General features: G+C 44.4%; 1 protein-coding gene across 1 annotated transcript in view; it reads right to left on the bottom strand.

Annotated features, from left to right (window-relative positions):
* The window catches only part of LOC137631493 (mitochondrial carrier homolog 2-like), a 73,062-nt gene extending 56,606 nt beyond the window's left edge, over positions 1-16,456 (bottom strand). The window contains exons 1-2 of the mRNA XM_068363255.1: positions 16,298-16,456; positions 12,987-13,071 (exon numbers count right to left, since the gene is read on the bottom strand). Of these exons, the coding sequence (XP_068219356.1) occupies positions 12,987-13,071; positions 16,298-16,405 (193 nt within the window). The 5' untranslated portion in view covers positions 16,406-16,456. The remainder of the gene's footprint in view (positions 1-12,986; positions 13,072-16,297) is intronic.
* Positions 16,457-17,159: the final 703 nt, after the last annotated feature.

Here is a 17,159-nt window from a genome sequence, read left to right on the forward strand (position 1 = left end):
GAAGTCCCCCTGGTTCCAGAGCTCCTTCAGGTTCCATTGAACGCCCCTGAGTTTGAGCCTCCCCTGGGGGACCAACTTCTCCAATGACACTAGGTGGCCTATCAATCTTTGCCAGTGCTTGGCTCTCCTGGGCTGGCCTGCTAGGAAGGGCCGAAGAATCTGATCTAGATTGTTTAGTCTCTCCGAGGGGGGGAAGGCTCGCGCCAACCGGGAGTCTAGAACCATCCCTAGGTAGGTCATCCTGGTGGAGGGTATCAGCTGTGACTTCTCCAGGTTGATAGTGATACCCAGGACGTCGCAGAACCACAGAAGCTTCGCGCCTTGCTCCTTCAGTTCTCCCTCTGAGGTTGAAAGCAACAACCAGTCGTCTAGGTACCAAATCAGGAGGATCCCCTGTTCGTGTACCCAGGCTGAGACTGTTGCGAAGATAATCGTGAAGACCTGAGGAGCTGTCGACAGTCCGAAGCAGAGGGTTCTGAATTGTAATGTCTGGGTACCCCACTTTACCCTTAAGAACTTCCTGCTGGAGGAGTGGACAGGGACTTGGAAGTAGGTGTCCTTGAGATCTATGGACATCATGTAGTCTTCTTCTCTCAAGGCCGCCAAGACCGACTTATGGGTGTCCATCTTGAAGTCGGTCTTGCACACGAACTTGTTGAGGGCCGAAAGATCTATGACCAGTCTCCAACCCCCTGTCGCTTTCTCCACCAGGAAGAGTCTGCTGTATAACCCCAGTCCTGGATTCCTGACTGGTTCTACTGCCCCTTTGGCTAGCATGGCTGATAATTCCTCCTGCAATGCTGTCCTTCTCAAGGGGTCCTTGGGCGCCAACAACTCCGCCTGTTAGTCTGGGATCAGAGGGGGCGGTTCCGCTGGGAAGGGCAACCTGTACCCCTCCTTCAGTACTGCTACGGTCCACGGGTCTGCCCCGTGGTCCCGCCAAGCTTGCCAAGAGTGTTTGAGGCATCTCCCTACCTGAGGCTTCGGCAGGAGCAGGGGCCTCCCTTCCTATTTCCTTCTAGAGATGCGGCTGGAACGCCCTCTCCTGGAGTTAGAATAGGAAGACCTGAAGTTTGACGCTGGGGCCGAGGTACCCCTACGGGAGGGCTACGAGGGCTGGTGCCAAGACACCGACGGAGAGTCTCTTCTAGGCTGAAAAGGCGAAGCGCGGGATGGGTGAGGGACATCTGAAGAGGATCTCCTGTGGGCTGGTCGTCTTGCAGGTGGGGGTCTGGGATCTCCCGCTTTCTTGAGCTTCCTGACCCTCTCCAGAGTCTCCTCTACTTCCTTCAGGGGGAACACTGACTCCCCCACAGAGGTAAGCTCCTCAGGGCTGTCGCCTCTCGGTCGGGCAGTCTTCTAACTAGCTTGCTCAGGATGGTGTCCCTCTTCTGCAGGACCCAGTTGGCTGCCTGAGAGAGGGACTGGTATGAGAGGAACTTGAGCGCTTTCCCGCCCAAACTAATCAGTTCCCTCAGCAAGGACTGATTCATGGGGACGGAGAGGTCGTGAGAAGCCTGAAAGCCCACCAACGTGCAGGCCCACCAGTCCACCCATGAAGAGACATACACAAGATCCCGGGCCATATCCTCCATCATGGAGGTTTCCGTCGGGGAAAAACACACTGGAGCGGAGGATGCCCTATCCTCCGCCGCTCCCTGGTTCCGGATAGCAATCGCTGGCTCAACCGTACAGGGAGCTCCGCGACGCCCCTCCGGGAGATAAAACCGTTTCTGCGTTTTCAGATCCTGGAGGAGTTTGGAGGCGCTCTGATTCCTGGGGGCATCCACCTGGCTGGCTATGAACCTATCTATGTGGTCCATAACCAGGCTAACGTCCCTCGCCAGGGGAAGGGCCATCGAAGGCTTCTGCTGCACAGGACTATCCACCAACCTGCTAAGTCCAGAGAGCCAGGCTTGTTCTGTCTCGGGTTTCGGCTCATCTAGCCTATGATGACGCCTGATGAGGGCTAAGACCTTCCTATAGGCGGAAACCTCGTCCGTCGAGCATTCTCCTCCCTCCACGAGGCCTTCGGCTATCTGGTCCTCCGCCTGAGCCTCCACGTCGAATACGGAGGGTTCCGTGTGAGGGGGAGGCACCTTCCTTTCGTGCCGAGCCATTGGCGGGTCGACTCGCTGCACGGGCAAATCCGCTGGGACGAGAGTAGCTGTCATGGGTCTACTCCCTCCTGCGGGGTTCCATGGAACTGCGGGCTTCCCCGTGCCAGCTGGCTGGTTCTTACATTCCGGGAGGGCCGTCGAAGGGCTGGAGGCTGGGACAAAGCTGCCAGGCCGAAGGGGCGACGACCTCCGTCGGTGATCGGGTCTGCTGGAGGAGCCGTGTCGTGAGGGCAGTGAAGGAGCTCCAGGGAGCCAGCCTGAGGTACTCGGGGCTGCTGAAGCTCCTAGGAGGTGGCTACGGGGGATGGTGACCCGCACCCATTCGCCTTTCGACGAACGGCTCCTCTTGTGCTTCCTCCTGGGTGATCTGGAACGTCATCTGGCGTAGCGTGAACGGGAACGGGACCTCTCCCGTCTCCTCTTTGAGTCCCTCGGTCCTTCGTCCTCCTCCTCCGAGGAGTCTGACCTGAAAGAGGAGGCCGTTGACTGGTAGGAGCGCGAATCTGTAAGTTTACTTGTGAACGAAGGTTCTGGAGTGGGAGGTGAGACCTTCCGGACTCACCAGTGGTAGCTTATACACCCCCCCGAACCCCCCCAAGCGGCAGCGCGAGCCCTAAACCACGCCCCCTTGGACGGAGTTACCAGGGACGAGCGGGTTGACTCGGCAATGGAAGTCACATTTTTGAAGTTGTACATACATACATATACCAAAGGCACTTCCCCCAATTTTGGGGGGTAGCCGACAACAACAAGAAACAAAACAAAAAGGGGACCTCTACTCTCTACGTTCCTCCAGCCTAACCAGGGACTCAGCCGAGTTCAGCTGGTACTGCTAGGGTGCCACAGCCCAACCTCCCACATTTCCACCACAGATGAAGCTTCATACTGCTGAGTCCCCTACTGCTGCTACCTCCGCGGTCATCTAAGGCACCGGAGGAAGCAGCAGGGCCTACCGGAACTGCGTCACAATCGCTCGCCATTCATTCCTATTTCTAGCACGCTCTCTTGCCTCTCTCACATCTATCCTCCTATCACCCAGAGCTTTCTTCACACCATCCATCCACCCAAACCTTGGCCTTCCTCTTGTACTTCTCCCATCAACTCTTGCATTCATCACCTTCTTTAGCAGACAGCCATTTTCCATTCTCTCAACATGGCCAAACCACCTCAACACATTCATATCCACTCTAGCCGCTAACTCATTTCTTACACCCGTTCTCACCCTCACCACTTCGTTCATAACCCTATCTACTCGAGATACACCAGCCATACTCCTCAGACACTTCATCTCAAACACATTCAATTTCTGTCTCTCCATCACTTTCATTCCCCACAACTCCGATCCATACATCACAGTTGGTACAATCACTTTCTCATATAGAACTCTCTTTACATTCATGCCCAATCCTCTATTTTTTACTACTCCCTTAACTGCCCCCAACACTTTGCAACCTTCATTCACTCTCTGACGTACATCTGCTTCCACTCCACCATTTGCTGCAACAACAGACCCCAAGTACTTAAACTGATCCACCTCCTCAAGTAACTCTCCATTCAACATGACATTCAACCTTGCACCACCTTCCCTTCTCGTACATCTCATAACCTTACTCTTACCCACATTAACTCTCAACTTCCTTCTCTCACACACCCTTCCAAATTCTGTCACTAGTCGGTCAAGCTTCTCTTCTGTGTCTGCTACCAGTACAGTATCATCCGCAAACAACAACTGATTTACCTCCCATTCATGATCATTCTCGCCTACCAGTTTTAATCCTCGTCCAAGCACTCTAGCATTCACCTCTCTCACCACTCCATCAACATACAAGTTAAACAACCACGGCGACATCACACATCCCTGTCTCAGCCCCACTCTCACCGGAAACCAATCGCTCACCTCATTTCCTATTCTAACACATGCTTTACTACCTGTGTAGAAACTTTTCACTGCTTGCAACAACCTTCCACCAACTCCATATAACCTCATCACATTCCACATTGCTTCCCTATCAACTCTATCATATGCTTTCTCCAGATCCATAAACGCAACATACACCTCCTTACCTTTTGCTAAATATTTCTCGCATATCTGCCTAACTGTAAAAATCTGATTCATACAACCCCTACCTCTTCTAAAACCACCCTGTACTTCCAAGATTGCATTCTCTGTTTTATCCTTAATCCTATTAATCAGTATTCTACCATACACTTTTCCAACTACACTCAACAAACTAATACCTCTTGAATTACAACACTCATGCACATCTCCCTTACCCTTATATAGTGGTACAATACATGCACAGACCCAATCTACTGGTACCATTGACAACACAAAACACACATTAAACAATCTCACCAACCATTCAAGTACAGTCACACCCCCTTCCTTCAACATCTCAGCTTTCACACCATCCATACCCGATGCTTTTCCTACTCTCGTTTCATCTAGTGCTCTCCTCACTTCCTCTATTGTAATCTCTCTCTCATTCTCATCTCCCATCACTGGCACCTCAACACCTGGAACCGCAATTATATCTGCCTCCCTTTCATCCTCAACATTCAGCAAACTTTCAAAATATTCCGCCCACCTTTTCCTTGCCTCCTCTCCTTTTAACAACCTTCCATTTCCATCTTTCACTGTCTCTTCAATTCTTGCGCCGGCCTTCCTTACTCTCTTCACTTCTTTCCAAAACTTCTTCTTATTCTCTTCATATGACTGACCCAGTCCCTGACCCCACCTCAGGTCAGCTGCCCTCTTTGCCTCACGTACCTTGCGCTTTACTTCCACCTTTTGCTCTCTATATTTTTCATACTTCTCTATACTATTACTCTGCAGCCATTCTTCAAAAGCCCTCTTTTTCTCTTCCACTTTTACCTTCACTCCTTCATTCCACCATTCACTGCCCTTCCTCATGCTGCCTCCAACAACCTTCTTGCCACATACATCACTTGCAATCCCAACAAAATTTTCTTTTGCTAACTTCCACTCCTCCTCTAAATTACCAGTTTCTCTTACTCTCACCTCGTCATATGCCATTTTCAACCTTTCCTGATATTTACTTTTTACCCCCGGTTTTATTAGCTCTTCAACCCTCACTAGCTCCCTTTTACATCCACCTACTCTATTCCCCCACTCTTTTGCTACAACTAATTTTCCTTCCACCAAAAAATGATCAGACATACCGTTAGCCATACCCCTAAACACGTGCACGTCTTTCAATCTTCCAAACATTCTCTTAGCTATCAACACATAATCCATTAATGCCCTTTCTACTACTCTTCCATTTGCCACTCTTACCCATGTATACTTATTTTTATCTTTCTTTTTAAAAAAGCTAGCACTTATTACCATCTCTTGTTCAACACACATATCTACCAGTCTCTCACCACTCTCATTTTCACCTGGTACGCCATATTTCCCAATGACACCTTCTACCTCTCCAGCACCCACTCTAGCATTTAAGTCACCCATAACAACTACATAATTCCTTCTACCCAGTCCTTCTACACACCTAGTTAATTCATTCCAGTTGTAATAGAACGAAAAATAACACAGAAGTGGTTGAGCTTACCTTGGTTGTGCAAGTTATGAAGGAATTACTGTGAAGGTGCAAATTGTTGGACATAAAGGTCTTTTTACTAGTAAATTCAATCTTCTTGTGCTCTCTTGGTTGATATTAATATTGAAAGATTCCAGTTAGTTTGTTTTCTGTGGAATAATAGTGATTGCATGTGTGTGTTCTTGTATATAACCTACTCTGTTGAATTATGAAGTTGTTAGAATATTCCCTCCTAAGTACATGGTCTCCTCGGCTCACGGGGGAAGGGTTGGAGGGTGACCCAGACCTTGAGTCCGGAAGGTCTCACCTCCCACTCCAGAACCTTCGTTCACAAGTATACTTACAGTTCTGGAGAGGGAGGTCTCAACCTTCCGGACTCACCAGTGGTAGCTAGGCAGATGCTTCAGGGGGCTTGAAGATGAAGTCCAGCGACCACAGCATCGAAAGCTCCCTGTAAGCCGAGGAGAGCATAGTAAGAGCTGAAGACAGAGTCGCTTCTCCAATTCATTCTGGACATGATTTCTTGTATAGATACTCCATTGTATAGCAGTCTTGATGAAGCTTGACCCCTTATAGAGTGGAAATTCGTTGACTGTTTAGTTGCATTTGGGTTGGCTCTGAAAATGCACTCCCTAAAAAGTTGTCTCATTTTTTGTAAAGACATTATCTTGAAGTGTTCATCTAGCCATATGTGGTCTTTCCTGTCTATGTTTCTTTCCATACAGACTTTGTTTGTGTATTCCAAATAGAAGTTCAATTGTCTGACTGGACATATTTTTGGTCTGTTAGGAAGCTTCCTAAAGCTGATCTCTATTGGCGTGTAGTTGTTCTTTTGGTTTTTGGCCATGAAGGAAGGGTGGTTCCATAAGACAACGTGTTCTGGGGTGAAGGTGCTCCTGGAAATGCAGATTGTTAAATTGATTTGCTCTTAAAGGGCAAGCTAAGGCTACTAGGAACAAGGTTTTCTGTGTCAGTAGTAAGGTAGAGTTATCTCTCGTGGTGTTGAGAAATGAGATTACTTTGTCTAGATCCCAGCCAGGGAACTGGTGAGAATTTCTAGGCTTCCTTCTATTAACTCCCGATATCATTGCTTTGACATATTTGTCTTCTGCAAGACAGTAACCTGGGAAATAACCTGACAAGATAGGACCTAAAGCTGCTCTGTAGCTCTTCAGGGTATTGTAAGACAGTCCCTTGTCTATAAGGTGATTGAAAAATAAAATAATTGCTAGCAGGGGGAATTTGTTGTCTCTTCCATACTCCTTGTGAATGAAACTTTTAAAAATGTTATATAGGTTTTCATACTTGTGCAAGGAGCTGTCCCTCAAGCTGACAGCAATTTTGGAGCAAACCTCAGGAGGAAAGACATTAGGGAGCTGATCCTTTAAATTTTGAAGGCGATCAAAGTTGATCGGAGCTTTGCTGAGGGTGAGATACAATCCTTGAGAACTATCTGGTAGTCTTAGATCTTCACAATATATCGTTTGTGCTGCTTCGCGACTGACCTCACTAATGGAATCCATGGTTCCGTCCCCTGCGATATGGTGCAGAAAAGCATGTTATTATTGCATTCTTTATAGATTTTAAAAGCTACTTTGTGTAGTAAGAATCCTGGTGGAAAGGCATAGAGAGGTGTTGATCCCTTCCAGCTAATCGTAAGTGCATTATTGCTGATGGCTTTTTGGTTTGGAAGAGATGAACAAAACTTTTTGCACTTAGTATTGAAGCCATTTGAGAACAGATCTATTTCCGGGGTGAAATTGAAGTCAGAGCAGATTAAGAAGAATAGACTGTCACTGAGGGAAGTTTCTGTGTGAATGGAACCCAGGTCCCTGGAAAGTGAGTCTGCGATGGTGTTACTTACTCCCCTGATCCATCTGGAGTTTATCTGTATGTTGTGATCCTTCATGGTACTAAGTATTTTCCTGACCAGTTCATGAGCTAACTTGTTTCTGATACTACCCTGTTTCCTTAGCCAACAATAAGTAACCTTTGAATCAACATGTATTAAGACTACCTTGTTGTATAACCTTGTGGTGAAGTGTTCCAAAGAATAGAAGCAAGCTAATAACTCTCTTACATTGATGTGAAGGGAGGATTCTTCATTTGTCCAAGTTCCATTTATTGAGAGCATATTACCCGCTATTACTAATGCACCTCCCCAACCCTGGTTGGAAGCGTCAGTGAAAAGTTCTGCATCTATTTGTGGTTTTGGAATGTTAACCCCTATGTACATTTGTCTCTGTTCCCATGGCTTTAGGTATTTTTTGAAGGTGTGGGGAATGATTTTGTACCCTGAATTAAAATAACTGTGGTATCTGTGGAGATATTTAAGATGGAATCTTCCCAAGCTTGTATAGGATGCACTGAAATTTAAAGCTCCGATTAACATTTGATAGGAATGCAGGTCAGATTTAACAGAGTTGGAGAAAGCTTTGGCCAATTCGACACACTTCTCTATGTTTTTCCCACTGGGATTCATAGTTTTCTTAATCATATTGTAATGCACTCCTAAAAATTCAATTCTTTGAGTCGGTTCAATTGTAGATTTTTTAAGTGAGATATTCCATCCTTTGTCTGACAAGATCTTAATGACTAGCTGAATGTGATTTTTACATTTTAAATAATCTTTTGCTAATATAAGAATGTCATCAAGATAATTGAATATTAAGATGTTATATGAAGTTCTAATATACTTGATCACCGTGTACATTATCTTTGAAAAAATATAAGGTGCTGTCTTTAGTCCAAAGGGTATCACAGTCCATTTGAACTTCCTTTTACCTAGTTTGAAGGTTAGAAATTTCTGGCTACTTGCATGTAATGGAATGTGCCAATAAGCATCTTTTAAATCTAGTTTGCAGGCCCAAGAGTTTAGATGTAGATAGGGAAATTTAGTATTGGCCTTGAGCATGGTAAAAGAAGGTTTTTTATGGTGTTGAGCACCTTCATGTCCAAGATTAGTCGTACTGTTCCATCTGATTTTAATTTATAAAATATGTGGTTGGAGTAGTAAAAGGAAGTTCTGGGGATCTGCTCTATGACTCCTAGTTTTAGCAGTCTGTCACATTCTCTTTCCAATATTTTACGCTTGTTAATTGAATAAAATCTATCTTTACCTGTTCTTTTTAATTACCTCTGGGCTTTTAATTTATTATTAAATGGAATTCTCACCCCTTCATTGATAATTTTACAAGCAAAAGAGGCATTAGGAAGCTTTCTCCAACTATCAATATTCTTTAGTAATGACTTACCTATCCTATTCTCTGGGGGGCTCTGGGAGGAGTTATTCATTGGGTTTGAGGCCAAAGGCAAGGTATCTTTACTTCTATCTTGATTTATAGCATTTGGCCCAATGTCATGATGGTCTGGTGCAGAGCAAAGCTCGTTATTATCTGGTGCTGAGCAAAGCTCATTAATAACTGGTGCTGAGCAAAGCTCGTTATTAACTGGTGCTGAGCAAAGCTCATTATTAACTGGTGCAGAGTAAACATCGTTATCAACTGGTGCTGAAAAAATCTCTCTTTGAACTGGTGCGGAGCATGGCTCAATTTCTAGGGTCTTTCTTTTCTCTGGCTCCTGAACTATTAGCTTGTCCATTTTGTGACCTCCCCCCCTGTACCCACCTCGCCTATTACCTCTTCTAAGCGGCTGAGACTTGAATCTAAAGTTAGGGTTACCTTTAAGGAAACTGAACCCTCTTCCCTGAAATCTGCCCCCAAAGTTGAATTTCCTACCCCTGAAGTTTGCTGCCCCTCCTCTGAGGAGGGGACCCTTCTGAAAGCAGGCAGCAATAGCTGATTTTTGGTCTTCAGTTAAATTCCAAACTTCTTTAATGTCTGCTTTGATTATAAGATCTCTTATCTCTTCCTTGAGGTATCTAGGAAGTGCTCTGCTTCTGAAATTTCTTATCAAATTTTGTATGAGGTCTATGCTCCTTCTTAGGGGACCAATAATAATCTTGGACAAAAAATCAATGTCATTTACTTTGGAGGGGTATACAATATGTGCCAGTGCTGCATGCCCTTGAAAGGCAGAAATACTCATTTTAATATTTTCTATGTCATAAAAAAATTTTCTCTTGTAGCTGTCATCAAATACCTTACCTTCAGGCCAGAAACTCAACTTTGGAGTATTAATTAATCTAAAAAAGTCTGAGAACTCCTTATTTTGACTACTAACAAAGAATTTATCACGGTTATCACTATGGCCTTCACTGAAAGTTAATGCTACTAGTGAATTATTCAATTGAATTTTCCCTTCTCTATGAAAAGATGGTTCAGCTTTGAAATTGGTGGAAATATATGAAGGAATGGGTTTATGGAAGGTCGAAATCCTCGTAATCACTTTCATCTCCATTATTATAAAAGGAAAAGAGGTCTAAATTTGCACTTTCAGGTAATTCAGGTGATCGTCTTGAGCGCTTAGTAGGAGGGGGAGCCTCATTCTTCTTAGCAGGTGAACCACTTCTGCCGAGATGAATGTTTTAATATCGTTGAATTATTTACCATAGATTAATTTAAATGTTTGTTCAACAGGTATAGTAAATATGGACAGCAGCGGACCTAGAAGGCTGAAGTCAGGCAATGGGGTTCACGACTCAAATAGCCGTCTTAGGTTAATTCAGTGCCATATTTAAGTGAATGATAAGTTTATATCTGTTATTATTAATAATATAGACCTGCCTCATATGTAACCCTTATCAGATCGCCCACCAGGGCCTACGCTAGTGTCGATAGGTTTAAAGCGAGAAATGTAAACTCGAACTTACCTGTGGTTTAGCCTACTGCCTATTAAGCTGTGTGCTTTTGATGTGTCAGGCAAGCAATTTGTTTTGTAAACCTAGTAATAATTTTGTTATATATATAAATTGGAGTATTTAGTTTGTTTACTCCAATTATTCATGTTGTAATCATGCACATGCTTTGCTTAAGCTACTTACGCTATGTTCGGAAATACCTGCTCTAAGCATTCAAATCATAACAAACTTACGTATGGGGGCCGCCATTTGCATTTGTGACGTCATGAGTCTAAATCAGCTGCTTTCCATATGACGTTTTCGTTGTAAACAGAATTTAAAACCTTACCTTTTCTGAATAATTTTCATGAGAGTTTGATTCTGTTGGAGTAACATATTTACAATATCAGAATTAGAAGGCATATCACTTCCTGCAGTCGATTGTGTTCATTTTTCGTTACTGATTACGTTCTCCTCTTCGCTGGAGTCTTCGCTAAGCCGATGCACCTCCACGGAGGTAAGAATTTGCCTAGCCATAATTAAGCCGTGGGCTGAGATATTACTCTGGTTGCTGAGTGCAGAATAATGAAAACCAGCAAATATATGTTGGGAGCAACGGGAGGGAAAAGAGAACGTTCTGTGCCGAAGTCAACTTCAGAAATGTGACTTCCATTGCCTAGTCAACCCGCTCGTCCCTGGTAACTCCGCCCAAGGGGGCGTGGTTTAGGGCTCGCGCTGCCGCTTGGGGGGTTCCGGGGGGGGGGTGTATAAGCTACCACTGTTGAGTCCGGAAGGTTGAGACCTCCCTCTCCAGAACCGCCGAGTCGTCCGAAGCGTCTCGAGTTGCTGGTGGGGCTTCGTGCAGGTCCGCTGACGAAGAAGGTTGAAGAAAGACGGGCGGGAGCGTTTGCGACGGCGCCGGGGGAGAGCGAGGCACCTTCTTGCAGGCGATCCAGGTGTCGAACTCCTCCTCCAGTCTCCTGGGCGACCTGAAGGGCGTCCTCGGAGGCACCCATGCGAGGGGGTCCGAACTTGGCGAATCTTCCTTCTCGGCGTCTCCCCCGGTCACTGACATACCTGAAACACAGATCCAGGATGCAGGGGAAGAGGCTGTAGAGGCTTTCCCCCACATCGGATCGTCGGTAGAGACGGGCCCTGCTGGCATCAGGACCTAGTCTCTCGAACACACTCCCGTCCCTCCCTCAGGGCCCCCACTTGCCTGAACCGACACAACATCCCCATCAACAGACATCACAGACTCCTGGGGAAGAGCAATGGGCCGCTTCCCCGCAACGGACTTACCTCGTCCCCTACTCTGGGTAGGGGAAGGCGGCAGAGAACCCCTCTCCGAAGAGACATCGGGCGACGCTAAGGGCGAGGCAAAGCTGGACTTCTTCAGCGATCTCTTGGTCGCCTTCTTCTTCTTAGTGCCGTAGCGCACCCACTGAATCTCGTTCCAGGACTCGCACTCCGGACACGTGGCTGTAGGGGAACACACACTGCCCCTACACGACGAACACAATGAGTGGGGATCGACTTCCGGCTTGGAAAGAAAGGCCCCACAAGATTTACCGGCCATAGGCCCAGGGCAACGGCGGGGATGCTCCATAACGCAACACACAAGCACCAATCGACACAGGAACACAGAGGGAAAGGTAAGATAAGGTAAGGTTTGAACACGAGGGGACCGCGTGGGTACCGCATGAGACACAAAGGGTCGCACTGGGTGAAGAGAGCGCGGCGTGTAATCACGACGCAACCAGAAAACTTACTGAAGGTTGAGACCTGATCGGGCACGCTCTCTGACCCTGGGTCGCCTCATGGCGCGTATCCTTCTGCCAGAGGTTCCCCCGCATAGAAAACGGAGATACTGTAGGGTAAACTACACAAAATTCTGGTCGGTTGGAAGGAGATCCCAGATACTCCTAAGAAAGTAGTTCGAGGTAAGTACTCCGTGTTGGAACAACTACTGATTGCCTTTAAATTAGCCCCTCAAAATGCTTACACTCAATCACTGCTAGTCGACTTGCTAATAGCATCTGTTCATCAAAAGGGCGTTATTTTTCATGCACATATATTTGTAATTCAAATATATCATATTTTATTAAAAAATCCAAATGTGTGTAGATATACTTTTGGTCAATTTGTTACATATTGGCTTCTTTATATCCATCTTTACTCCAACATTACTACACGTACAGTACTGTATGTTGAACAGCAAAGCTATTATTATAATGAGAACATTTTTTTCTGTACAGTACCTCTGAAACTGGAAATGAGATCACCACAGCCCTCTTACAAAATGATGCATCAATTTATTTATTCAAAGTATAAATTCAATTACTCCAGGGTTTAGTTATTTTTCTCCCTTGTACCACTATATAAACAATACAGTATTACTGTATAGTACCTTTATAACAGAAAGGTACTTCCATTGAAAAGCCCTTAATCACAAGTATCAAACATAAACCACAATTACATCACCAATACAGTATAATAAAACGCAAAGTAATTTATGTTCACAGTTCACGTATAGTAGAGAACTAAAATCAATATAGCAGTACTTACTGTATCCAAAGACACTAGGGTAATAAAACGCCTCTCTTCCAAAAATAGTCCGAGATTTGTAAGGTTGCATAGGCTCATGGCCAAGCTGGAAAAAAAATAGTCTACATTAGAATTCTGGATGAAAATTATATCAAAACTACCATATATACAAAGTATAGTACTGTATATAATAAATCTATTACACTAAATAAAATTCTATGGGATTATCAAAATAAAGACATGAAATCTGTGTACAATATAACAACTTCTAAGCCTCAACCTGAATCTGACCTGAATCTGATCTGATGTATTGTAACAAAACAGCAGGTGCCACTGAACCTTCCTCTTTCCCATTAGCTCATCTTGTATCACACGTTTTTCTACTCATAAACTAAAAATCACAAACTTTAAAAGTAATTTGTATTTTTCCTAACTATACAAACCTGCGTCCTCTGATATGACAAATTTGGAATAAATTTGTATTTTTCCTAACGATACAAATCTGGAGCTATTTATAGGGATAACTACTCCAACCACTAGTTAGCGGAAGGGGATAGCCGGCTACCCACTCACTCTCACACCTGGGATGAGCACCCACTTTACTTACTGTACAGGCAGGACTTTCTTGGGGGATAGGGCTGGTGGGCCAATCTACATAAATAGCTCAAGGTATGTATCATTAGTAAAAATACAACTTACTTTCAAATTTGTCATTTGTTCCGTCACTCTAGGGGATGACTTACCTCTTAGGAGGGAGGAAGTCAATGCCAAACGGCTCTTGGCATTTGACCCAGTTCTCTGCCTACAATATAGATTGTACCCGGTAGGAACCCTGCACCTTGCTAGAAAATGTTGTGCTCTGCACGACTAGCAGTCTTTGCAAGCAGTGTGTTTGTGACACTATCAATGTGGCTCGGAGTTTTCACGAGTAGAAGCAGGTGGTATTGTTACCATCCTGCTTGCAGCCATTTCTGGGATATCAATGTCAACTTTAGATTATGGGATGCCAGATCCTTATTTAACACCCTTCAAAGAATACGGAACGGCGTTAAGGCATAGTCGTCGAAGCCGTGTGTCCTCAAGTGCTGCTACCGGGTCTTGATATGGTGAGCAATAGACTGGCAATTTATTGTTGAAGCTTGTGACAAACACATCTATAGTCGGGGAATCCCACAAAGTCATTAGCCTCGTCACTACTAGGGGATGCAAAGACAGTTCTGACCTAACTAACCGATCCCAATGACTCAACTTGTCTGCTACGACATTCTTATTGCCAGCAATGAACCAGGCTGAAAGAAGTATCGCACTGCAAACTGCCCAGTCGTATATCAAGACAGCTACCTGGAAGAGAAACCGAGATATGTACTGTGCCCCCTTCTTTTTCAACCTACTAGTATGCCACTACAGTTACATTGATGTTTATCAGTGTGGCCGAGAGGCCAGTTACCAACGCTGGCCTAGGAGGTCAAAAATTGAGACATCACACATATCCCGCTTGGTTACCGGGGTTAGTCTGGGACCAAATCCATAATCCACAACAGCCCAAGATAAGTGGAAAATCAGGAACACAACATTTGTCCCGCTTAGCTACCGAGCTAAAATGGGACCGGTTGAGTTTAGAAGACGCGACCCAGGTTCGCTTCCTCAGCTCAATGTCTCAGCCCCTGGGGACTAAACGCGGAGACATAACGCCAATCCCGCTTAGTTGCCGTAACAGGATCACAGCTCAACAGTGTGCATCAGTGCCGGGATAGTCATGGCTCCCTACTCATGGGTTAAGAGCCATTCCTATGAGAGGTGGTACTGTATCGAAAGGAGCCGCCTCTCCTACAACTACGGCAGACAAGACTTCAACTTCACCTCAGAAGTGAACAGAGTCGGAAGCCAAATGGGACGATGAGGAAGAGTTGGATGAGAAAGAAGAATAACCATGTTTCTTCCTCTTTTCAACCCTCCCCTCAGGCTCTGTAAACAAGAGTCAAAGTCCAAGAAATCCAAGCAATGAAACAAGTGGTTACTCTAACAGAAACCACAATAGAAACACTGTCACAGGGAAGGAAGTCACTTACAGGGCAGGGGAAGGCCTACACGCCCCCAGGCTAAAGGGTACGAGAGAAGCACACAGAAGTGGGAGCAGGTGTGGCCAGGTAAGGGGAGATGCACAAGGAAATCCACACCTTTCCTGGCACCATGGGAACACTTTATTTTGGATTCAGGGCCCTCACAGACAGGACCAGGAACACTGACACAGGGGACACACTGCCCCGCCCTTCACCACTGGCACCTCTAAGAAGACGCTGGCACTGAGGAGCCTACCTAAAAGACCAGAAGCGGCAAAAACCTTCCTAAGATTACACTCGTCAACAGTATCCTCCAACATCCTATAAACCTTCCTTAGGTCACACTCGTCAGCAGTAGCTTCCAACCTCCGATAGGATGAGGCGAACAGAGTAGGAACCCCTCACGCCACCTGACCCTAGAGGCCTGCTGATGTAGGTCTGAGGACTCCTTGCTCCCGCCGCATACTCCCTGGGAAAGGAGACAGGGGAGTAAGCGAAGGAGTAGCAATAGCAGATGCACATAATGAGCGGAAAGAATTAGCAAAGCTCTTGTCCTCCCTCGCAAAACATACGCGTGACACCGCAAAGGAGGCCACGACCCACACTCGGCACAAGGGAATGATTGCGAACAATCATGCCCTTAGCAAGCCGTGTCTTAACCTACTTACCTAACGAGGGAGGGTAGCGTCGCTGTGGTTCCCCTCAGAGGGCCGCATTCTTAGCCGTAAGGTAGAAAATAAGGGAGTTGTGTGGGGCATAAATATATACATATATAAAGTATACATATATAAAGTATATATATACCCACACCTGCCTAGTGCCACACGAAGCCTTAAAACCTAACCTACCCCAACAAACTGTTCCAGCAATGTCCCAATTAAACCTAATCATCTAATTTCAAAGAATATCTAAGGGTTCATGGCTTATTAAGTTTAATAAAGACTGGCATGATTATATCATATAAATGAGGTTAAAATCAACAAACAATTTCATGACAGACTCAGTCAACTTACGACCCGGTTAAGCTATAGAAGTAATATTACTAATAAAATTTACAGCCAATATAAATCAAAAGCCCTATCAGTTTCAATAGACGTCATACATTTAATTCATTCATATATAAATGATATAAAAAATCCAGACGAAAATATACACAAATCGGTGGGGTCACCAAAATGTTCCGATTACAGCCGGGTCAGACGTCCACTTTTAACCTTCAAAATGACCTTTTTATGATCTAAAACTTGAAATGACAATGGTTGCAATTCATACCTGGATCAACACTTTAGCATATTCAATGGGATGAGTCGCTGAATTTAGAAATACACGGACCAAAACATTCATCCAAGTAAGTTCATCCTTCTTACTTTGGGCCGCCATGGTTACACTTCGGTTTCTTGGATGCTGACGGGAAATGTGTGTACAGTACCACCTACTGTAGTTGAGATGCTTATCATCATCAGTTACAATACGGCTTTAATATTTAGGAATGAAAACAATTCTATTTTTTAACAATATTTAACATATTATTATTATATGATGGATGATTATTATTATTTTAGTAAAGTTTTACTTTATTACAGATTATCATTTCAGACAGAAAATATATGTTTTCCTGTAGTAAATAACGTGATTTGACCGAATTTGACCTTCATTTCAAGGATATACATAATTAGATAATTTTTTTCATCGGTTTATTATACATCCAAGAAGGTAATGTATAGAGAAGAAAATGTTTGTTTTACCATTATATACCGTTTCCCCAGTATGTTTTCTCTCACCCAAAACCCCAGAGTTCCCACAATGGATCCCCCATTATCGGCGGATATATATATATATATATATATATATATATATATATATATATATATATATATATATATATATATATATATATATATATATGAAACTATTCATTTGCGACAGTAACGAGTGTCATTTTCGAAAAGAACAGACTTTTTTCTATGGAAAAAAAAGAAGTTTTTTTCCCCTAGGTTACATTACCCTGTAATACAGTATAATAATAGCCTACCTTATTATTATTATCATTATTATTATTATTATTATTATTATTATTATTATTATTATTATTACCTAAGTTTGAAAAGTAAGATGCTGTGAGCCCAATGGTTCC

The sequence above is a fragment of the Palaemon carinicauda genome, chromosome 39, assembly GCF_036898095.1.
Source record: "Palaemon carinicauda isolate YSFRI2023 chromosome 39, ASM3689809v2, whole genome shotgun sequence".
Lineage (NCBI taxonomy): Eukaryota > Metazoa > Arthropoda > Malacostraca > Decapoda > Palaemonidae > Palaemon > Palaemon carinicauda.